General features: G+C 36.3%; 1 protein-coding gene across 1 annotated transcript; it reads right to left on the bottom strand.

The window, feature by feature from the left end:
- ERFL (ETS repressor factor like) lies at positions 1-21,313 on the bottom strand. Its single transcript, XM_053689994.1, has 5 exons — positions 21,250-21,313; positions 14,876-15,110; positions 5,101-5,278; positions 1,764-1,878; positions 1-539 (listed from the first exon to the last, which is right to left on the bottom strand). The coding sequence occupies exons 1-5, from the start codon at positions 21,311-21,313 to the stop codon at positions 1-3; spliced, it is 1,131 nt and encodes a 376-aa protein (XP_053545969.1).
- Positions 21,314-26,183: the final 4,870 nt, after the last annotated feature.

The raw sequence follows: 26,183 nt of genomic DNA, 5'->3' as shown, positions 1-26,183 counted from the left end.
CTAACTGGAGTTAGCAGCTGCCTTTTCTGAAGACGGTTTGCCCTCTGCTTTGGATTTCTCTTTCTCTAATTGGCTTCTCCCCACTGAGGATGCTGGGCAGGGGGGACTAAATCCACATCCTTCTGCCTCTGAACTGCAGTCGCTCACGTCCGTAATTTCCAGGTCTGAATCGGATTCTGGCTCCTGCTTTCCCTCAGGTTGCTCTCTTTCTCTTCTTGTTGCCCCTGTGCTTCCCAGGTCCCCATTTGCACGGGGAACCAAGGTGTGAGAATTCAGGCTGGTGCAGAGCCGTTGGGGTAAACCCTGAAGCAGCATGTTGGACCTGTCCATAGAATCTCCTTGGAGTAAGGAAACTGGAGGGGGCAGTTGGGAAAGGGAGCTTGGATAGAATTGTGGTGGGTAAAGTGAAGCAGGCAGCTTAGAACCAGGGAGAGGAAAAGTGCCAGAAAGGTAGGGGTTAAACCCCCATGAGTAGTCAGGAAAGTGGGAGTTGCGGTTGTAGGATGGCAGCAAAGTTGGTGGTTTTGTGTATCCGGAGGCTGATGTAACTAAAAGTGGAAAAAAGTCAGATAAAATGACCATTGTTCAATGTGTAATACACAGACCAAGCCATTCTACATATTAGTGTACACATCCTAACTAGTAATATACAAACAAGTACAGGCATAGGATTGCCACCTTTCATTAAAAAAAATGCCTTCCTTGCTAATTTACATTAAAAAATCCTAAAATAATTAGCATAACACAAACTAAAGTTAACAGGACTACTTATAAATGATCAAATTCAATTCTCACACACACAGAAGATGTTTTACCATAAGACTGTATTTTATTTTAAATATCGTCTTTATTATCTACACTGACTGAACCTTAACATTACCAACCACAGTACAAAACAAGCCAGGTGGCAATCCTATACATATTCTGCATACTTGTACCAGTGTGCAGTTGGTTAGACACACAGTGCATATACTGAACATTCTAACCATTACACTTTGGAACAATGCAGAGCAGATAGCTAAACAAATATGAATAAGACACAATCCAGTATCTCTAACATTCAGTATACAATAATGAATTGGATATCTTAAAGAAAAAGAAAATATCCTGAGGAAGACCAGCGGCCAGTTGGGGACAGGGCAGCATATAACTGATCTTGACATTTTTAAATAATTTAATTGTCTTAATACTCTTTTCCTATTGGTTTTTGTGTTCTTGCTCCCTACAAAGTGACAGAAGTCATGTGAAAGTCATCTACCTTTCACAATCATTCACCCTGTGGTTGGCCAGAGATTCTTCACTTTAGTGCAGAAATATGGCAAGTAAGCCACATTAATAGTTAACTCAGTGGGGAAGTAAATAGACTAACCTTTTTTGCTCAACTATAGATATGCTTAAAATCTAGACCTTTTTGATATCCTAGAGAACTGGAGTCTATAATTGCACCTCTACTGTGCCTGAATGGACTCTACTACAATCCCCTATGTCAACACAAGCTTCTGACTTGTTTAACCTGTGCAAGGGCCTAATGTAGATTGTTTGGTAGACTGGTTTCTCTAGCTGCTAGAGCTTACCATGTGCTCCATAACCCTATGCTGTCTTAAACTGAGGTAAGCATCAATGCCCTGGAGCTTACTGAGAGAAGCAGTGATGTTACATATGTACTGCAAAGATTGTCTAGATGCTCCTCTGACAAGCAGATCTTTTTTTTAGACATAAGAATCTGAATCAGTATTTACAGTTTTATTTAGATAAATCCTTACCAGAACCAAGAAATGGGAATCCTGATTCCAAGCGAAGTTTGTCTGCATCAGGGACAGAGAGAGGACGTTCTAGGAGAGGAGCCCGGCTGGTTGGTGAAAAGAGTGACTGCAGAGCCTGCAAAGAAAGTGTATATCATATAGCGTTGTACAGCAGCAAGTGCGTCAGGATGTGATATATTTGTTTTGGCCTTCTCTTTATACAATCAGGCCCTGTGTACTGTGTCTCTGTACATAACACAAGTATATACATTCATTGTGATCTCTGCTCATACACTCTATGTAATCACATATAGAAATAATGGCCATTCGTTTGTATTCTATCTAGACAGGTAAAAGCATATCAATCATGCGTATTATTATTATTTTTATCGGTTATGTGTAGAGCGCTAACAAGTATCCACAGCATACATTGCTCTTCTTAAAAATAAATGACCTAATAGTGTTTCTGCATTAGTAAGTTATCATTGCTTATCATTATTGGTCCAATGATCAAAACTTCACAAGCAAAAGTGTCAAAAACATATATAGCCTCGCAGGGACAGTCTTGGTGCAATTATCAAAGAAAATGGGCTGTCCCTGTGAGTGCTGAGATGTCTCCCATAGAAATGAGAGCTCTCTGCTATGTAAAAGTTTGCAATGGAGGACGAAGTACACAGGGAGAGTCCAGCGTATGTTTAAACTTTAATATTGCACCTAATACAAATCAAAAATACGCTGCTTGCAGTGCACTGTACCTTTAAATCGGTTATTTTTGTGTGTATAGGTTTTCTTTTCAGAGTAATTTAGTGTTTTGAGCATTTTGATTAAAGCTCACCACCTTTTAATTTGCGAGAAAAAACAGTGATATCTTTATTTCGGAAATGTTTAGATAATTTCATTTGGATTTGAGAGACAATTCATACACACCCATGGAACGCCCATGTTCATCTCATTTTACGATAAAAAAACAATTACACTTTGTATTTTCTACTTATAAATATAAATTTTTATGTTTTTGCACATCTAGTGCACTTACATTACGATTTATATGTAAAGGGACAGTCTACTTGATTTTTTTTTATAGTTTAAAAATATAGATAACACCTTTGCTACTTATTTTCCAGCTCTGCATAACCAACATTGTTATATTAATATCCTTTATAACCTCTAAGTTTGCATGTTTCTAAGCCCCAGCAGGCCGCCCCTTATTACAGTGCTTTTAAAATCTTGCACAACAGCTAGACAGTGCTAGTTCATGCGTGCCATAGATAACATTGTGCTCACTCCTGTGGAGAACCAGCACTGATTGGCTAAAATGCAGGATTGTAAAGGGCAGTCTGCAGTGGCTTTGATACAGGTAATCCTAGAGGTAAAAAGTATATTAATATAACAGTGTTAGTTATGCAAAGCTGGGGAATGGGTAATAAATGGATTATCTATCTTTTTAAACAAAAACAATTTTCAAGTAGACTGTCCCTTTAATATGATGTATTCCTGTGTAATTTACATACAAATTTTACGTTTCTGATAAAATACTATTTTTGGTGTTATGTTTTTGATGCACCTTAACAATATAACTTTTTCCTGCATATTTATGTGTGAATGGTTCAATTATTCGTTTTGTCTGATTTTTAAAGTTACGATTTTCATTATGCACTTTTGTAATGTACGCATCTCCTTCCCACACAAAAATGCAGTATACGCCCCTTAGTGAGACTCCCTGTTTTCAGGGTATAAGTGGCTTTGGATAATTCCACCAGGGAAATAGAAGTACTAACGAGCATTCTTATAGAATCTCACCAGCCCAGAGACCTTTAGATCAACAGGTCCTATGTATGAATTGTGTATTGCCATATGCTTTATGTTAACTTTTTACTACAGCAGGAATTCTAAAAAAGTTGGGTAAAATCATACAATTCATGTTAACACTATAACAGCAACACATTATACATCTAAAAGTTGCCACCTCTTGCAATTGAAACCTATTATTATCCAATGTCTGTATACATGATAGTAATTAGTAAGGCTCAACTTCACACAATCAAATGAATAAGGTACACTCTATTCATACCCAATGCATAAAAGGGACATGGAAGTTGCTGTCAAATATTAATTTTAAACTGCATTCATTTTAACCTTGAAATTATACACCCAACTTGGGACAAATTCTAAAACCTCAAAAGACGCTGCTGTTTCCTGCACTTTCTACTGCTCTCCAATTCCCCCCCCCCCCATTACTCCTTTATTGGCTATGTATGAACAGCAGGTAACTTCACAACCAATCCTGAGCTGATACAACAGCCATGCTGACTGCCAGTCCAGACCCAATACAACAGTAATTCATGAGAAAACACAATTTGACATCAGTGGAAACTGCTAGAAGCCGTGATCACTTCAAAAGAAACAATATTTAGCAGGAATTAAATTATATTCAAGCTTCCCTTTAGAGCACTTGCACCTGTATGCTGCCTAGTACATATATAATATATTACACTTTCTTCATAGTGTACCTACATACAGCAAAATATCCTGATCTGCTTAAAGGGATAATCCACTCCAGAATTGTTATTGTTTATAAATATAGATAATTCCTTTATTACCCATTGGCCTGTTTTGCATAACCAACACTGTTATATTAATATACTTTTTACCTCTGTCATTTCCTTCTATCTAAGCCTCTTCAGACTTACCCCTTATTTCCATTCTTTTGACAGACTTGCATTTTAGCCAATCAGTGCTGACTCCGAGGTAACTCCATGTGCATGAGCACAATGTTATCTATATGGCACACATGAACTAGCATGTTCTAGCTGTAAAAAAAACACTGTCAAAATGCACTGAGATAAGAGGTGGCCTTTAAAGGACTTAGAAATTAGCATATGACCCTACCTAGGTTTAACTTTCAACAAAGCATGCAAAAAGCAAATTTGATGATAAAAGTAAATTGGAAAGTTGTTCAAAATTGCATGCCCTACCTGATTCAGGAAAGTTTAAAGGTAAATGAAACACATGTTTTTTTCTTTCATGAGAAAGAGTGTGCAATTTTAAACAACTTTACAATTTACTTCAATTATCTAATTTGCTCCATTCACTTGATATCCTTTGTAGAAAAGCATGTCTAAATAGTCTATGTAGCTGCTGATTGGTAGCTGCACATAGATGCCTTGTGTGATTGGCTCACCCATGTCTAAAGAATTAAACAAATTAGATAATAGAAGTACATTGGAATGTTGTTTAAAATTGTATTCTCTATCTAAATCATGAAAGAAAAAATATGGGTTTCTTGTCCTTTTAATTTTGACTAGAGTGTCCCTTTTAATATAATCACACACATTTTACTGAGGATACTTCTTCTCACCTCTGGGGTAAAGGGATCGTGTGGGTGGGCTCCAGGGAAGGGGTTTTGCCCCAGTAGAAGGGAGGAGTTGGCCATATCCAGTAGGGGGTAATTAACCAGCACAACTTTACTGAAGTTAAATTTATACGTGAAGCGTTTTCCTTTTGTCTTGTGCAAAATCCTCTTGTTGTAGTAATATCTGTAAAATGAAAAGGGATCTTGTTAGGAGATCTGCCCTCCTGGGTTTAACATTTAGGGATTGATATTCAAAACCTCGCCGTTCAATCGAGATATTCTAAGTCTCGTCCGTACAGCAAGGCCCTTCAATTTTTTTTAGAAGGACAAATTTTAACGTAACGCATGTTTATGTTTCTATGTAGTGAAACAGAGACTCCTACATTACAATACAGGGTCTAAAAAAATCCCAAAGATTTTGTGTGATTTCTCTCCATGCCGGAGAGGTTTTCAATATCAGGCCCTTAGAGATGACATTTTTCTTAAGCAGGCCCTGATACATGGTGTTTAATGATAAATGCTACACGTAAACAGCTGCAACACTCTTCCTTGGTGAGCTTCCAATAGCCTGAGACAGAACTGAAGAAAGGGATAAAGCTGAGACCAGGGGTAAGAGAAAGCAATTTCAATATAGAAATTTGACATGGGGGATAGAGAGTCGTATGGAGAACGTTAAGGTGAGACTTAGAACAGTGTTTCTTAACTCCAGTTCTCAAGCACCCATAACAGGCAAGATATTCATGATATCTTAAATAGAGTGCAGGTGGAAACAAATTGCTCATCAGTAACAATGGTTACTAACCTGCTCTCACCCATAAGCCGATTAGTTCACCTGTTCTCTAGTTAGGATAACATTAAAATCTGGCCTTTTAGGAATACAGGAGGAATTGAGATTTTTATACACTGACTTAGAGCAATGTATTTGAGTGAGAGAAAATGAAATTTGTTTATTAAGTTCATGCAGTTTCCATTTGGACTTATTTTCACATTTAGCACAACACAATTTGAATGTAATAGGGAAAAAAAATGCTATAAAAATGTTTTTCTGCTCAGAAAGATGGGAACTAGCTATAGAAAGAATTTCTGTGTACAATAGGATATGTTATAGGGAACAGTTATAATAAGCAATAGGAAGAATAAAAGAGAGGGGATATATTTATGGGGTGCTATAGTACAGGTAGACCTATAGGCACAGATTAACGAAGTACTCAATAATTTAGTACCCACATATGGTTTGTAATGTTACATGTTTAAGGCCACAAATATCTAGTAAAGAAGAGATTACATATCAACAAATATAGCTTCTTATTGGCTGTTCTGGACATTTAATTGTACAGAACCTATCAATCATCATAATATGGTTTTAAATGTAAGATGTTATCACACAGAAAATGCATTCTTAGACACCTGCCAAAATTCCTGTTTAGAAGTAAACCCCAAATTAAAGCACACTTATAAAATGCAAATAGCAATATAAAAGTTACAAAAAAGTAATATATAGAACAATATAAGGTTCTAAAAGGATAGATTTATGGAGAGAGTTGGAAAAATTATATAAATATCATACAGCATTATAGTGAATAAATATATACATATACAAACAAAGAATCTCCATTGAGATATATATATATATATATATATATATATATATATATATATATATATATATATATATATATAGTGTAAATAAAGGAAAATAGAAATGTCTCCATTAACATCCTCTCTAGAGAGTCGTTCCTGTATTCCAGAACAAACATATCACCTATGTGTTAGGCAAGAGAAGATTTTTGAAATTAAATGTCAAAAGTGATTTTACGTCAAAGGAATAAGAGACCCTGCTTTCTATTTGCCCACAGGCCCCAAGGGGACTGTCTGGGCTTGAACCTCATACAACTGCTTCACATACGTAGTGAGGTTCATGCTCTTCGTTTTGCTAACATGTCCTATTTGGTTCTTAGATATGTGACTATGTAATAATATATTCTGTTTTCTGCTTTCCTTTTGATTCGTTTCATATACATCAACCTCACTCTTTCACTCACTGGTTTATGTTCAATATACTGAGTGTATTCATTCTGTTCAGTAGACTGTAATCAATAACTATATGTTAATCTGTTTATTAAAGGGGCTTGTGTCTCTAGCTTGTTCCTTGTGATCACAATTTTACATATTATAGTGCTTTGATCATAACATTCATTTTCTTGTAAGACCTCTCCTATCTATCATTATGTATTTGGCATCTATAGTAATGCACCAGATGCCATGCAAAACCCCTTTAATAAAAAGATTAACATAGTTATAGATTACAGTCTACTGACTTGAACAGAATGAACGCTCCATTAGTTGCCCAGTACCCAAGTCCTCAGTATATTGAACATAAACCAGTGAGTGAAAGAGTGAGGTACTGGTATATGAAAAGAACAACATATACAGGAAAGCAGAAAAACTGAATATATTATTACATAGTCACATATACAAGGACCAAACATGACGTTAGCAAAACGAAGAGTCATGTCTTTATCTATGCAGCATTAAGAAAACAGAATTTAAAGTGTAGTATTAGAACATTACATGTAGTAATAACTCTATTAAAGGGACATTCCAGTCAAAATGTAAATGCACATGGATGAATGACATCTTTGAATAGAAACATATTTGCAATATACATGCATTGTCAAAAATGCTTCTAGTAAAAGTTATTAATGTTTAAAGGGACACTGAACCCAAATTTTTTCTTTCGTGATTCAGATAGAGCATGACATTTTAAGCAACTTTCTAATTTACTCCTATTATCAATTTTTCTTTATTCTCTTGGTATCTTTATTTGAAATGCAAGAATGTAAGTTAAGATGCCGGCCCATTTTTGGTGAGCAACCTAGGTTGTCCTTGCTGATTGGTGGATAAATTCATCCACCAATCAAAAACTGCTGTCCAGAGTCTGAACCAAAAAAAGCTTAGACGCCTTCTTTTCTTTCGTGTAATTGGCAAGAGTCCATGAGCTAGTGACGTATGGGATATACAATCCTACCAGGAGGGCCAAAGTTTCCCAAACCTCAAAATGCCTATAAATACACCCCTCACCACACCCACAATTCAGTATTACAAACTTTGCCTCCTATGGAGGTGGTGAAGTAAGTTTGTGCTAAGATTTCTACGTTGATATGCGCTTTTCAGCATTGTTGAAGCCCGATTCCTCTCAGAGTACAGCGAATGTCAGAGGGACGTGAAGGGAGTATCACTTATTGAATACGATGATTTCCCTAACGGGGGTCTATTTCATAGGTTCTCTGTTATCGGTCGTAGAGATTCATCTCCTACCACCCTTTTCAGATCGACGATATACTCTCAATTTACCATTACCTCTACTGATAACTGTTTTAGTACTGGTTTGGCTATCTGCTATATGTGGATGGGTGTCTTTGGGTAAGTATGTTTTTTATTACTTAAGACACCTCAGCTATGGTTTGGCACTTTATGCATTTATATAAAGTTCTAAATATATGTATTGTACTTATATTTGCCATGAGTCAGGTTCATGTATTTCCTTCTGCAGACTGTCAGTTTCATATTTGGGGAACATAAACATTTTTTTAAGAATTTATTTATTACCTGGGGTTTAGTCTTTTTTTCAATTGACTACTTCTTGCAAATTGCGGGCGGTATTAGGCCTGCGGGTGCGTCAAATGCTAAACTTTATTGCGTCATTTTTGGCGCGAAAAAATACGTCTATGACGCAATTTCGTCATTTCCGGCATCATACTTGACGCCGAGACCTTTCACACGGTTGCGTCAATAGTGACGCGAGTGTGTCATTTCAGGTTATTTTTGGCGCCAAAAAAGTTTAAATTACGTTGTGCGTCATACTTGGCGCCAAACTTTTTCATTATTTCAATACCCCATTGATGTTTGCCTCTTGCTTTTTCTCTATCAGAGGGCTATGCTATTTGCATTTTTTCCCATTCCTGAAACTGTCATATAAGGAAATAGATAATTTTGCTTTATATGTTGTTTTTTCTCTTACATTTTGCAAGATGTCTCAATCTGATCCTGCCTCAGAAGTTTCTGCTGGAACATTGCTGCCTGACATCGGTTCTACCAAAGCTAAGTGCATTTGCTGTAAAATTGTAGAAATTATTTTGCCGAATGTCATTTGTAATAGTTGTCATGATAAACTTTTACATGCAGATAGTGTATCCATCAGTAATAGTATATTGCCAGTTGCAGTTCCTTCAACTTCTAATGTGCATGATATACCTGTTTCTGATTATATCCTGAAGGCTTTGTCTGCATTTCCCCCTTCTAATAAACGTAAAAGGTCTTTTAAAACTTCTAATTTAGATGATGAAATTTCAAATGACCAACAACATAATAATTTATCCTCTTCTGATGAGGATCTATCTGATACAGAAGATCCTTCCTCAGACATTGACACTGACAAATCTACTTATTTATTTAAAATAGAGTATATGCGTTCTTTATTAAAAGAAGTGTTAATTACTTTGGATGTTGAGGTAACCAGTCCTCTTGACGTTCAGTCTAATAAACGTTTAAATGCTGTTTTTAAACCTCCTGTGGTTTCTCCATGGGTTTTTCCTATTCCTGAGGCTATTTCTGTTATGATTTCTAAGGAATGGAATAAGCCAGGTACTTCTTTTATTCCTTCTTCAAGGTTTAAATTTTTTTATTCTTTACCAGCAAAATCAATAGAGTTTTGGGAAAAAATCCCCAAAGTTGATGGGGCTATTTCTACTCTTGCTAAACGTACCACTATTCCTATGGAAGATAGTACTTCCTTTAAGGATCCATTAGATAGGAAGCTTGAATCTTATCTAAGGAAGGCCTATTTATATTCAGGTCATCTTCTCAGACCTGCAATTTCTTTGGCTGATGTTGCTGCTGCATCAACTTTCTGGTTGGAAAATTAAGCGCAACAGGAATTGGATTCTGACTTATCTAGCATTGTTCGCTTACTGCAATATGCTAATCATTTTATTTGTGATGCTATTTTTGATATTATCAAAATTGATGTTAGATCCATGTCTTTAGCTATATAAGCTAGAAGAGCTTTGTGGCTTAAATCTTGGAATGCTGATATGACATTTAAATCTAGATTACTATCTCTTTCTTTCCAAGGTAATAATTTATTTGGTTCTCAGTTGGATTCTATTATTTCAACTGTCACTGGGGGAAAGGGAGTTTTTCTGCCTCAGGATAAAAAACCTAAGGGTAAATCTAAGGCTTCTAACCGTTTTCATTCCTTTTGTCAGAATAAGGAACAAAAACTCAATCCTCCCCCCAAGGAATCTGCTTCCAATTGGAAGACTTCCTCAAATTGGAATAAATCCAAGCCATTTAGGAAACCAAAGTTAGCCCCTAAGTCTGCATGAAGGTGCGGCCCTCATTCCAGCTCAGCTGGTAGGGGGCAGATTAAGGTTTTTCAAGGATATTTGGATAAGATCTGTCCAAAATCAATGGATTCAGAGCATTGTCTCTCAAGGGTATCGAATAGGGTTCAGAGTAAGACCTCCTGTGAGAAGATTTTTTCTCTCACGTATCCCAGCAAATCCAGTAAAAGCTCAGGCTTTCCTGAAGTGTGTTTCAGACCTGGAGTCTTCAGGGGTAATCATGCCAGTTCCTCTTCAGGAACAAGGTTTGGGGTTTTATTCAAATCTATTCATTGTCCCAAAGAAAGAAAATGTATTCAGACCAGTTCTGGATCTGAAAATTTTGAATCGTTACGTAAGAGTACCAACTTTCAAGATGGTGACTATAAGGACTATTCTGCCTTTTGTTCAGCGAGGACATTATATGTCCACAATAGACTTGCAGGATGCATACCTTCATATTCCGATTCATCCAGAACATTATCAGTTTCTGAGATTCTCTTTTCTAAACAAGCATTACCAATTTGTTGCTCTTCCATTTGGCATTGCAACAGCTCCAAGAATCTTTTCAAAGGTTCTGGGTGCCCTACTCTCTGTAATAAGAGAACAGGGTATTGCGGTGTTTCCTTATTTGAACGATATCTTGGTACTAGCTCAGTCTTTACATACTGCAGAATCTCACACAAATCAACTAGTGTTGTTTCTTCAGAAACATGGTTGAAGGATCAATTTACCAAAAAATTTCTTGATTCCTCAGACAAGGGTCACCTTTTTAGGCTTCCAGATAGATTCAGTGTCCATGACTGTGATTCAGTGTCTCAGACAAGAGACGTTTAAAATTGGTTGCAGCCTGTCGGCACCTTCAGTCTCAGTCATTCCCTTCAGTGGCTATGTGCATGGAAGTTTTAGGTCTCATGACTGCAGCATCAGACGCGATCCCCTTTGCTCGTTTTCACATGAGACCTCTACAGCTTTGTATGCTGAACCAATGGTGCAGGGATTATACAAAGATATCACAATTAATATCCTTAAATCCCAATGTACGACACTCTCTGATGTGGTGGATAGATCACCATCGTTTAGTTCAAGGGGCGTCTTTTGTTCGGCCAACCTAGACTGTGATCACAACAGATGCGAGTCTTTCAGGTTGGGGAGCTGTTTGGGGATCTCTGACAGCACAAGGGGTTTGGAAATCTCAAGAGGCGAGATTACCAATAAATATTTTAGAACTCCGTGCAATTCTCAGAGCTCTTCAGTTTTGGCCTCTGTTAAAGAGAGAACCGTTCATTTGTTTTCAGACAGACAATATCACAACGGTGGCATATGTCAATCATTAGGATGGGACTCACAGTTCCCAAGCTATGAAAGAAGTATCTTGGATACTTGCTTGGGCGGAATCCAGCTCCTGTCTAATCTCTGCGGTACATATCCTAGGTGTAGACAATTGGGAGGCAGATTATCTCAGCCGCCAGATTTTACATCCAGGGGAGTGGTCTCTCCATCCAGATGTATTTTCTCAGATTGTTCAGATGTGGGGTCTTCCAGAGATAGATCTCATGGCCTCTCATCTAAACAAGAAACTTCCCAGATACCTGTCCAGGTCCAGGGATGTACAGGCGGAAGCAGTGGATGCGCTGACACTTCCTTGGTGTTATCATCCTGCTTACATTTTTCCGCCTCTAGTTCTCCTTCCAAGAGTGATCTCCAAAATCATCATGGAACAATCATTTGTGCTGCTGGTGGCTCCAGCATGGCCACACAGGTTTTGGTATGCGAATCTGGTTCGGATGTCCAGTTGCCCGCCTTGGCCACTTCCATTACGACCAGACCTACTATCTCAAGGTCCGTTTTTCCATCAGGATCTCAAATCATTAAATTTGAAGGTATGGAAATTGAACGCTTAGTTCTAAGTCATAGAGGTTTCTCTGACTCAGTGATTAATACTATGTTACAAGCTTGTAAATCTGTCTCTAGAAAGATTTATTATAGCGTTTGGAAGACTTACATTTCATGGTGTTCTTCTCATAAATTCTCCTGGCATTCTTTTACAATTCCTAGAATTTTACAGTTTCTTCAGGATGGTTTGGATAAAGGTTTGTCTGCAAGTTCCTTGAAAGGACAAATCTCTGCTCTTTCTGTTTTATTTCACAGAAAGATTGCTATACTTCCTGATATACACTGTTTTGTACAGGCTTTAGTTCGTATTAAGCCTGTCATTAAATCAATTTCTCCTCCTTGGAGTCTTAATTTGGTTCGGAAGGCCTTACAGGCTCCTCCATTTGAACCTATGCATTCTTTGGACATTAAACTACTTTCTTGGAAAGTGTTGTTCCTTTTGGCCATCTCTTCTGCTAGAAGAGTTTCTGAGCTATCTGCTCTTTCTTGGGAGTCTCCTTTTCTGATTTTTCATCAGGATAAGGCAGTTTTGCGGACTTCTTTTCAATTTTTACCTAAGGTTGTGAATTCTAACAACATTAATAGAGAAATTGTTGTCCCTTCCTTATGTCCTAATCCTAAGAATTCTTTGGAAAGATCCTTGCATTCTTTGGATGTGGTAAGAGCTTTGAAATATTGTGTGGAAGCTACTAAAGATTTCAGGAAGACTTCCAGTCTATTTGTTTTATTTTCTGGTCCTAGGAAAGGTCAGAAGGCTTCTGCTATTTCCTTGGCTTCTTGGTTGAAACTTTTGATTCATCAAGCTTATTTGGAGTCGGGTCAGGCCCCGCCTCAGAGAATTGCAACTCATTCTACTAGATCAGTCTCCACTTCGTGGGCTTTTAAGAATGAAGCTTCAGTTGATCAGATTTGCAAAGCAGCAACTTGGTCTTCTTTGCATACATTTACTAAATTCTACCGTTTTCATGTATTTGCTTCTTCGGAAGCAGTTTTTGGTAGAAAAGTTCTTCAGGCAGCTGTTTCAGTTTGATTCCTCTGCTTTTGATTTAAGTTTTTTTCTTTCAATTATGAAAATAAACGTATTTTTTTGGGTTGTGGATTAATCTTTTCAGCGGAAAATGGCTGTTTTTATTTTATTCCCTCCATCTCTAGTGACTCTTGAGTGGAGATCCACATCTTGGGTATTGCTATCCCATACGTCACTAGCTCATGGACTCTTGCCAATTACATGAAAGAAAACATAATTTATGTAAGAACTTACCTGATAAATTCATTTCTTTCATATTGGCAAGAGTCCATGAGGCCCACCCTTTATATGGTGGTTATGATTTTTTGTATAAAGCACAATTATTTCCAAATTTCTTTTGTTTAGGCTTTCTACTCCTTTCTTTATCACCCCACTGCTTGGCTATTCGTTAAACTGAATTGTGGGTGTGGTGAGGGGTGTATTTATAGGCATTTTGAGGTTTGGGAAACTTTGCCCCTCCTGGTAGGATTGTATATCCCATACGTCACTAGCTCATGGACTCTTGCCAATATGAAAGAAATGAATTTATCAGGTAAGTTCTTACATAAATTATGTTTTTCAAATAAAGATAGCAAGAGATGGAAGAAACATTGATAATAGGAGTAAATTAGAAAACATTTTTCTCTGCCCATGCATGTGAAGCATAGCTATATACTCTCAGTACACCAGCATGTGTTTAAAATGCTGGTGCACATTGCATATAGTACATAAATACACATTAAAAGCAGCTATAGCTTTTATTAGAAACATTTTTGCTAATACATGTATATTACAAAAATGCTTCTATTCAAAAATGAAATGTATCCATATTGATTCCAATTTTGGCTGGAATGTCCCTTTAATAAAAATGAGTCTGTTGTGTGCATTTCCAGTTCTCAGAATTAGAAAACCCATCATTTTCAAAGTTAAATTACATGAAAAGGAGACAAAATAAATAATGAAAGTATATTGTTAACTTTTCTGTCTGCTACTGATAATTTAAGAGACAGTACCTTTTATCTAAGCTTCTGCTGACTGCCCCCTTATTTTATTTCTTTCGACAGACTTGCATTTTAGCCAATCAGTGCTCACTACTAGGTCACTTCACGTGCATGAGCTCAATGTTATCTATATGAAACACATGAACTAATGCCCTCTAGTAGTCAAAATGCATTCAGATAAGAGGCTGTCTTCAAGGTCTAAGAAATTAGCATATGAACCTCCTAGGTTTAGCTTTCAACTAAGAATACCAAAAGAACAAAGCAAAATTGGTGATAAAAGTAAATTGGGAAGTTGTTTAAAATTACATGCCCTATTTAAATCATGATTGGGGTTTTTTGGACTTGACTGTCACTTCAAACATTTTGGTACATTCTCGTGTTTCATGTCCCTGTTAATATCTGTTTGCACTTTAGAGGAGACATTGGTGCTGACACCTTATAGGTTCCCATAGTGATTAATCCCACAATTTTTAGTGTCTATGATTGTCTTTTACCTGAGTGCGCGGCTTAATTTGTCATAATTCATGTGAGGTTTGCATTTGCGGATACCCCACAGCCGTGCCACCTCATCAGGGTCTTTGATAACAAACTCTCCATAGTCTCCTTGCCAGGCGATAAAATCATGGTATTCTTCCTTCTGTAGCAGCTCCAGAATAAAGTGCCACAACTGGATTTGTCGTGAACCGGGGCTTGACTCCGGTTTATAGGCCCAGTCAGGAAAGGCAAACCCTGAAAGAAAGAGAATATACCTTATGTGCCATAGAAAAAGTTATAGAAGGGGAAAGGCTGATATGATTAATCTCAAACATTCACAAAATATATATAATCATACCGGACTCTAAACTCAAAATTATATTCCCATTTAAAAGCAATGTAGATTTTATATACTGTATATATAGCTTTTAGTCTCTGTGGAACTGTATAGTAGGTTTTAATTATTTGGTGGCCTGAAATTATTTTGTTAATTGTAGAACATATAAGGCTCGATTACGAGTGGAGCATTATTTAACGCTTCTGCTCGATCGTTAACTGTGCTCTCGTATTATGAGTTGAAAGTAAACTGTTCCCTCGCACGCTAACCCAACAAGTGCAAAAAGCCAAACAGAATATTCCGTGCATGTCATGTATTCCCCCATAGAAGTAAAAAATTTGGAAAAAAAATCCAACTGCGTAGCGCTTGCTGATTGGTGTTTAAATGTAGCCACCAATCAGCAAGCTCTACGCAGGTGCTGAACCAAAAATGGGCCGGCTCTTAAAGTTACATTCTTGCTTTTTCAAATAAAGATACTAAGACAATGAAGAAAAATTGATAATAGGAGAAAATTAGATAGTTTATTAACATGTCATGCTCTATCTGAATCAGGAAAGTTTAATTTTGACTAGACTATCCCTTTAAACTAACTTTGAAAATTCTCTACTGCTCATATGAAATTCAAACTGTGATATTGCACTGTATTTGTATTATGCATTTGTTGATTATGTGATTCTACTGTATTTAGTAGTACTTTAAAGGGACATACTACTCATATGCTAAATCACTTGAAACTGATGCAGTATAACTGTTAAAAGCTGACAGGAAAATATCACCTGAGCATCTCTATGTAAAAAAGGAGGATATTTTACCTCACAATCTCCTCAGCTCAGCAGAGTAAATTCTGTGTAAAAAGTTATACTCGGTTAAAAAAAAATAAAAAAAAATTAAGAAATGAACAGCAGCCAATCAGCATCAGCAGTGCTGAGGTCATGGGCGCTTTTACTGTGATCTCATGAGATTTCATTGTTACACTGAATAGGGAAATAACATGAGAGTGCACGAGGCTCATCCTTTCAGCTGTCCCGGGACAGACATACTAATATGCTATTTAGAAATCCTTTACAATGGGATGTGGCTACTTAGGAACTTTTGAGGTAAAATATCTTTCTTTTTTACATTAGGATGTGCAGGTGATATTTTCTAGTCAGCTTTTTACAGCTATGCTGCATCACTTTCAAGTGTTTAAACATTTGGGTATTATGGCCATTTAAGCACAATGCATCACAAATTAAAATGATCTAATATATGGGCATCACATAAAATGTAAGGAGTAACTTTAGCCAAGCAACTAATAGAATTATGCAGCCTACATCTTGGGTGTGGTGACACAAGACAGATTTGTATTGGATTCTATATAGTTGAGTGAAATAGCAACTTAGAGAAAAATCTTCAAGTAAGCTGCTCAATAAATATAAAAACAGCAGACAAATTACTAGGAAAAGTAAGGCAAACTGTTCTGAAGTAGGAGCTTTGTGGATAGACAATTTGGGAATTCCATCCAACTTTATATCTCAAGTTGGCAATTTTAAGCCACCTCCACTTAGTGTATCAACTTGCAATTAAGGCATCAAGTTCATAACTACAACAAGGTTGACTTAAGTTAAAAGGACAGGAAACCCCCAATATGTAATTCACTATTCGGGTAGAACATACAATTACAAACAACTTTCAAATTTACTTTTATTATCAAATATGCTTAAAGGGACACTGTACCCAAAAAATTTCTTTCGTGATTCAGATTGAGCATGAAATTTTAAGCAACTTTCTAATTTACTCCTATTATCAAATTTTCTTCATTCTCTTGGTACTGTATCTTTATTTGAAATGCAAGAATGTAAGTTTAGATGCCGGCCCATTTTTGGTGAACAACCTGGGTTGTCCTTGCTGATAGGTGGATAAATTCATCCACCAATAAAAAAGTGATGTCCAGAGTACTGAAACCAAAAAAAAAAGCTTAGATGCCTTTTTTTTCAAATAATGATAGCAAGAGAACGAAGAAAAATTGATAATAGGGGTAAAATAGAAAGTTGCTTAAAATTGCATGCTCTTTCTGAATTACAAAAGAAAAAATTTGGGTTCAGTGTCCCTTTAATTATCTTGTTATTGTTTACTGAAGGAACAGCATCACACTAATGGCAGCTAGCTGAACACATCTAGTTAGCCAATCACAAGAGACAAATGTGTGCAGGCACCAATCACCAGCTAGCTACCATTGGCGTAAGATATGTGCTATTCATTTTCAACCATGGCTACCAAGAGAACAAAGCACATTTCAAAATAGAAGTGATTTTAAAAGTGTCTTAAAATGACGTGCTCTGTCTGATTCTTGCAAGTTTAATTATGACTTTTCTACCCCTTTAACAGCAAACCAATGCAGGCTGCTTGATATCAGGGCAGTTTGGATAGAGGGGGCAATTACAGTGATCAAACTCAAATGGCTAGTAAGCCAGTTTAAAAAGTTGGAATTGGATTGAAGCAGTAAAAATATTTTCGAATAAAGTCAATTTCATGTTGGTTGACTCAGCAAAGCAGAGTCAAGTTCCATAGTTAATTCTAAATCACCGTGTAATTGTCCTTACTGTTTGTGGATAGGGTGACAAGGTGACAGCCTTTATGAAACAGATCTTATATATATAAAAATAACTGTAGGTTGGAAAGAAAGACCTTTGACAACACACACAATAATATTTATTTGTGGACCTGATAATGTGAACCACATGGTGGTCTGTTCCATCTTTATCACAAAGTGCCCAGTCATATGATTTACATGAAACTCATTTGACTTATGTCTATGATTAGCTCATTCATGATGGGAGATTCCAAAGTAACTTTGTCTTCTTATCTGAAGAGTTTTCAAGCAAAAGTATATTTTTAGATTAATTGAATTTTGAAAATGTTTTTGCCTCCTCCAGTGAAAGAGAAAGTGATTGTGACTTTTAAGAACAGATCCGAATCTCCTTCTCGACTGTAATTTTGTGAAATGCTTGTCATGTAAATTAAAGTAATTTGTAGTAAAATAACTGGCAGATAATTACAAATCGTTCCATCCCTAATCAAAAGCAGGTGTGAAATTGTCTAAACAGTTTGTGAATTTAGGGTGAGTTAAGTAAAATAGGAAATTTGGAGAGAGTTATCGTTTAAAAACAAAGGATATTTTGTTAGAACATTTTGTGTGCACAATATTAATATAATGGCTTCATAGAGAAATACTAAGATCACCTTCCCAATAGCATAAGATTTTAGGATTGACCAAGTCCTCTAGATCTCTTCATTTTTACAAAACTATTAATATCAACATTAATAGATTATTTTAATATTTAATTATCTTATCCTGTATTGAGAGTTATAATAGATGTGTGTGTGTGCATGAGTGATTTATATCCCCTGCACCAGATTGTATCCAAAATTCATATTGTTTCAATATAAATAATACAAAGCGTCTTACTTTTCTTTCTAATTAATTTTTTTACATAAAATATGTTGTGTCCGAATCAGAAACTATAAATCAAAATAAAGCAAACGTGTAATTGCTAAATTAACTGAAGAAATCTCAAAATATAGGTGTGCAAAATGCAATAGTTTTGTACATTTCTTTCCAGGTAAAGGGTAAAATATAAAAAAATGATATAATTATTATTATTAATACAAATAAAAAATACATTGTATCCGCTGTTCGTGTGAGGTTAAACTAATGCTTGAAAGGGTTGGATGGTAATCCCTTCTGATATATTCTTCATTTTATTTATTCTCTTTCCCTACAGGATGTTTGTGGTTTTGTCCCTTTATATTCGTCCCTTACTGTCACTCAAATATTTTATCATGTTTGTCAGTTTTAAGGAAACTGTTTTTCCTTTATACTCCGATTTTATTTTAATATATTTTCTTTTACCCTTTCATCCAGATAATTCAACTTCTATAATTGTCATATCTTTTAAAAATTCAATTATTATGTGTCAATTTTTTTTTATTCTGCAGATGAAATATTCCCTAGTTATCTTCTTTTTTTATTATTCTCTCTTTCACTCACACACAAATCATATATCATTTGATGCACATTAAAAAATAGTTATGTATAATTTCTAACATGAATATTGTAATCCATTTAGGGTACACAGTTTTTTTTACTTGAAGTTTTCAGGTTTTGTTTAACATACAACTCAGCTGAGATTAGATATCTGTCATTATTGCTTGGAATTAGCCTCATTATTTAACTCCTGCAAATCTGCGTAATAATCCAATACATTAATTCATATTATTAGAAATATCAATAAAGTGTGTCTTAGTCTAACATTTATTAGAATATATTTTGTCAGAGAGCAGACTGTACCTAGTAAATGTGTGGGACACATTATATATGTTCGTTTGTAACGTGGGGCTGGGAGTCAAAATGCTCTTATAGTTAATAACTGGGGAGTCAGATGTTAATATTGGGTGACATATGTTAATGATTAATCTAATAAATTATTCCGGTGATGATGTTAATTTTTGTTTAATGGCATCGTTGGGAATCGCTTGGGTCCATTGTGTTCTCGTTAAGAATATTTGGGTGATATTTCGTTATATATCATCTTTATTCTCTAGTAGGGTCACTGAATGTTATGGCGTTCTCATTGTTGATAACTGAAACTCTTAGGGTTCCGGGTTATCTTTGGGGCTGTTGTATGTGGCATCACTGGGTACTCAGGTGTTCTCAATGCAGATCACTGGAGACTGGGGGGAAACTCTCAAATTGTCATTGACAATAGTTCACCTAAGCGGTTTAATAGGGGCACAAGGCTGGATGAGGATATTCCTGAGTATGGAGTTCTTATTGCACATTACAGGACGCACTGAGGTGAGGTTATCACAGAGAACAAATTAGGGAATTAGATTTCCTCACTATGTGTAATTTGTAGCTGTGATGTTCTTTTTGGTGATGTATGGGGTCTTTGCTATTCTCACCGTTTATTTATGAGGCTATCATTTTAAAATTGGGCTTATTTGGGGAGCAGCAACCCATACTGCTTTTAGCTACAGTAAGGTATCCCTGGAACTGACATTATTGGGAACTCCGAAGTTTGCACCTATTATCACCAACAAAGACAAAAAAAAAGCAAATTTAAGTTCTATTGTTTCTAAGGATATTTTGTCACTTGGAAAGATATTAAATATACTTTGGGAATCACACCCGGAGATTTTCTTTTTCACAATTAGCGCATTACACCTGTTCCAAGGTTACGCTCTAATTTTAGAGATGGCTAAAAACTGCAAACTGTTAGGTAGGAGAAGCAATGACCTGGGTTGGGATGAACTGTAGGATGATGTAGGATCAATTTGTCACTGCTGAGTATGAAACCTAATTTGTGATCACTATAATAGAGTGAGCTAATAAGTAAAAGTTCACTGTTTAGGATAACCTCTGATTATACCTTTGGTTGCCTGGGAGGATTACAACACAAATGTGACGAAGCCTTTCAGACCAAAAAATGTCCTTCTTCGTTCACACTCCTTAGTTTAAACCGTTTGTTTTAGGTGAAAAAAATGTGAAAATGAAACAATTAGTTTTGATAGTTAAAGGGACACTGAACCCAAATTTTTTCTTTCATGATTCAGATAGAGCAGGCAATTTTAAGCAACTTTCTAATTTACTCATATTATCAAATTTTCTTCGTTCACTTGCTATCTTTATTTGAAAAAAAGGCATCTAAGCTTTTTTTTTGTTTCAGGACTCTGGACAGCACTTTTTTATTGGTGGATGAATTTATCCACCAATCAGCAAGAACAACCCAGGTTGTTCACCAAAAATGGGCCAGCATCTAAACTTATATTCTTGCATTTCAAATAAAGATACCAAGAGAATGAAGAAAATTTGATAATAAGAGTAAATTAGAAAGTTGCTTAAAATGTCATGCTGTATCTGAATCACGAAAGAAAAAAATTGTGTTCAGTGTCCCTTTAAACGAATGTTCTCTGCTTTCTCCTTTTTGATATTTATTTATTTATTCTGTACCAAATCGTTTTAAACTTCTAGACATGAGCACCTGAAAGTGAAATTTATATTTTGGTGGAAATTACCTGGAGTCCAGAGAGCTGGAACCGAGGGAGTGAGCAAAATATCAGACACACAGCTACAGTCCATGTCTGAGCCTGAAGGAGGAAGGGGAAATACAGACATAGTTAGCAGAGCAGTACGTGTAATGGAGGAGAGTACAAACTAAAATCCAGAGAGGAGATGAGTAGGTGAGGTGCTAAAAAGAGGGTCTACTAAAGGATTAAATAGAGAAGGCGAGAGAAAAGATTCGAGTATGGAGTGCAAGGAGAAGAGGAGTGAGCTCAGCAGGTGAAGAGTAGAAGAAGGTGAGGGCAGACGACCACATTAAATTAGAAATGGGGATTGGGTGAGGAAGAAGAGATGGACACCGCAGTCATAAAACAGATACATTGATAAATATAAAGAAAAGAGATTATCTGGAGAGGACTTGAGAAACCAAACAGGCAAATAAGCAGACAAACGCCAAAACTATAGGTACTAATAAGTTACAGGTTTTAATTTAGAGCTTAGACCAAGGTTCAGACACAACTCGCCTGTCTAGCGAACCTGTGTATCAGGTACATGTGTAGCAGGTTTAGCCTTACAGTTTAGCTTTTTTCTATGTGTATGAATTACAAACGAAATGTTTTTAATAAACACAATCTAGATAAACACAGACGTCTTTAGAAAAGGTAAATAAGCTCATTTATTATCTAATAGCATTTGGGCTTTGTTTACGCTTCTTATCTGACAATAAATTGTTATGAACCATAACTTGAATACAAAAAGAGTTTTATTATTTGATATTCCCTTTAGTAAAATGCTGTAGCACAGAGACCTCTCAGGATCACAGCACCGCAGGGGATGAGTGACCTTGGGATATGCATCATGTGAATATCCAACAATTCATTGTGCAAATAACCTAATAATATGATGGGGAAGTAAAGTATCCTGCTCTCCGAGCAGCCAGCAAGAATAAGCCCCCACTCCTCCTGCGCTTGATCTTTATTCACCAAGTCTTATGTGCTCCTCTCCCCCTCCCCGCCAGCCCCTGGCTGTCTAAGACAAGCCAAAGCCAGATAATGATCAACCGAACAGCAGATGGGGTGTAGCGGAAAAGTGGGGCCCTAGGCAGAGTTTTTGTTGTTTTCACGCCTCCTGTGTGACATGATGGTTGGGGGTGTATTGTGTGTGTGTTGGGGAGGGGGGTTACGGGAGCCTGTATAAGCTCCTTATTTTTTATCAGTAACAAGAATACAGAGAATGAATGTACAATGTTATTGGAAGAACACTAATACAATTGTCACACTAGGTTTTGTATCTGTCACTAATCGCTATATATCTTCTCTCTATTAGTCTGAATCCCTCTACCACTTTTTGACATTCCACCACATTTAAAAAAAATTCTCTCTTCTCCCTTTCTGAATCTCGGTCTCCTTCTCTTAGTAAAGTCTCTACGTCTGACTTTGCCTCTATAACTCTACTCAACTCACTCATTCCACCTCACGATCCCTATATTTCACTCTCTTCAATCATCCCCTACTCAGCTGGTCTCTCAATACCTCTTGGTCACTTAACTTATCAATCCTCTAATACTCTCACAGACTCTCTCTCATACTCTCTCACACTCTCTCTCTCTTCCTCTCACACACACTCTGTCACTCTCACTTTCACTTACTATTTCTCTCACTCTCACACTCTCTCTTTCTCACACTCTCTCTTCCTCTCACACACACACTCTCACTTTCACTATCACTCACTATTTCTCTCTCTCTCTCTCTCTCTCTCTGTATATATATATATATATATATATATATATATATATATATATATATATATATGTATATATATGTGTATATATATATATATATATATATATATATATATATATATATATATATAAAACACACTCTCTCTCACACTCTCTTTCCTGTCTCACTCTTTCCTCTCTCTCACTCTCTCTTTCTCTATCATTCTCTCACACACACACTATCTCTCTTTATCTCCCTCCTATGCTTCCCTCCACCTATATCTCCCTAACCTATATGTTATTCTGTCTCTTGCTCTCTAATTTCTCTGAGCTGTTAGAGGTGCGCTGGATTTGGAGTTAATTCAGCGGACTCTGTACCACAGTCCCAATGTGCTCAGGCAGTCGGTTTATCTTCATTAAGTGGGCTGTTTGTTTCTTTCTTTATTCTCCCCTCCCAGTTCCAATTTTCTAGTAGCGACACAAGAAGAAGGGAAACTGCAGGGACAGGGTAAGCAAAGGCAGATAAATGGGAAAAGCACAAAGAAAATAGATAGCCCGGTGCAGGAAGAGAGATAAAGAGAGATAAAGAGAGATAGGGGCATATTACAAGGAAAAGGAGAAACATAAGGATACAGAGGGAAGGCTGGAGATAGGAAATGGTATCTGAGTGCTACAGAAACAGGTGGGAGAGAGAAGTGAGACAGAATTCCTGGAGAGAGTGCAAGAAAGTAAACTCATAATCCAGAAGAGGAGACATTTCTCACTCCAGTTGTCATTGTGCTGTAATGTGGTACTTATGGTTTGCTTTGTTGTGCTCATTTTCAGTATTTTATAGGAAGGGAGTTTCGTATGGAACCATACACAGACAAACTGTAAACTACAGACACTATACAGACATCCCAAGACTAAAATAATACACACACTTTCAGACACATTAAATCAACTCTATAGATGAGTCTACAGGTAGTGTTTCTATAGCATTAACACAAACAAAGGCAATGGTCTCTGGAGTGTTCAGGAGTAATTCTGTCGCAAGCAATTCTTTACAGAAGGGATGACTACTTCATGACATAAGCTTTTCAGTAGAGGAGGTCTTGACAAATACAGTAGCGTTGATAAGAATACTTATGATATGCATAAGGTTGTCATACAAATGAATAAAACTTGTATACAATAAAGGAAATTGGAGATACTGGATATTCTCACCTGTTTCTCTATCTATATTTTATTTAAATAGAGGTCAGACATCCAGCGAACACAATATTACCCTGACATCCTATAACTTGTATGAGAAGCAAGCAACTCAAGTTTTTAAGAGCAATCGCAGGTTCATATTAATATCACACAGATATTCTACAAGTCACATACATTGTACCTCAAACACACTGCAACATACAATGACAAACTTCCTAGCATTTATACTAACAGCAGGTACACAATACACAGCAACAGGTGATACCCCTGTGACAGACTGCTGGACCCAGGCAGAGATCACTATCGCCTTCCTATGAATTCAGTTGACAAGTTTCATTTCAGCACCTTGGACAGATCACATAGCAGGTGAAGACTGAACGGTATGGATATATTTGAGAAGACAGGCAATTACAATTGAGAATATATATATATATATATATATATATATACATACACACACACACACACACACACACATATATATATATATATATATATATATATATATATATATATATATATATATATATATATATATATATATATATATATATATATATATATATATATCATGTTTTAGTGAACAGGTTTACCATTTTCTTAAATGATTTCACAGCCTTAAAGAATGCAGGATGTTGAAGCTAATTGTTTACACCCTTATACTGAATAACTATTGAAAGAAAACATAGACCATTTATTTATATTAAGAGTAGAGAGGGAATGGATTAAATCAGCCTCGAACACAAAACAGACCATATAAAAAAGACGTATTTTTTGTAGTCTAGTTCTACATAAGAATAAACAATTATAGAGTCGTTGTACAGAGGACTCAGCTGAAAGGAAATAAGTCTAGAATTGGGAGTAAACTGCTGCTCAAATATGATGTGCTATAAATTGTGGACTTTATACATTTAAAGGGACACTGAACCCAATTTGTTTTCTTTTATAATTCAGATAGAACATGCAATTCTTAGGAAACTTTTTAATTAATTCCTATTATGATTTTTTCTTCGTTCTCAAGGTATCTTTATTTGAAAAGGCGATTTAGTCCAGCACACAAGAATTTGCAAGCCACTCAGGGGTTACCACTCATGAGCCTCTATAGCAAGGAGTACGACATCAATGAGAATGGCAGCAATACAATATAGTTTTTTTTATAAAACGTCGCTGTTTGTTGCTGCCACCCTCTTTGAGGTCGTACAGCTTAGGAGCCGGTGCATTTTTGTTTCAGAACACTGGACATCGCTTGCTGATTGGCGGCTACCAATCAGCAAGCCTACCCAGACGATGAACCTAAATTGGACCGGCTCCTAAGTTTATATTATTGCTATTTTAATAAAGAGAACAAGAGAACAAAGACAATTTAATATTAATAAGATGCTTAAAATTGCATTCTCTATCCGGATTACGAAAGAAAAAAAATGCTTTAGTATCCCTTTAATACCAATATTGCATCTATTTCTGCATAAGTAAATATCAAAGATATTAATACCAAACTTCAGATCCCAATATCTGCAATGGAAACGTTTCCGAAAGGATGACAATGTGTACAGTGCCAGTCATTTCTATGATAGGAAGACTCATTAACAGGTGTATAGGCTTAGGAAGATTCGCCAAATGTATTCAGAGAATTCGATTCTGGCTGCATCATGGACATTTACTAAAATAAGAGTAGTTTAATTTAGTGCTAATCCTCTCTTTTCTGCAGAACCACACTGCTTCAGACAGTAATTCTCAGTAGAATCAATTCCAAGAAGGGTCCAGATCAGTCTAGGATACAGAATATCTGGCACCTCCTTTCAGAACACAAGAAGAAGGGGAAAAACCACAACTTTTATTTGTATAAGGCTTTAAATAAGTGTTCCCCAAAAAAGCAGCCCAGATCACAAACTTTACCTTGCACCAGTTCCCCTAAACTTTACTAACTCATTTTGTTCTTTCCATAGAGTTTCTCGTTCTTCTCTCTCACTATCTACTAAGAAAGCACCCCCTTCTTTTTTTCTTACACTTCTCTTTCTCTTCTAAGTAATTTTC

Source organism: Bombina bombina, chromosome 8 (genome assembly GCF_027579735.1).
Source record: "Bombina bombina isolate aBomBom1 chromosome 8, aBomBom1.pri, whole genome shotgun sequence".
NCBI classification, from domain to species: domain Eukaryota; kingdom Metazoa; phylum Chordata; class Amphibia; order Anura; family Bombinatoridae; genus Bombina; species Bombina bombina.
Note: the sequence above shows the minus strand (reverse complement) of the source record. Positions and strands in the feature narration are given on the sequence as shown.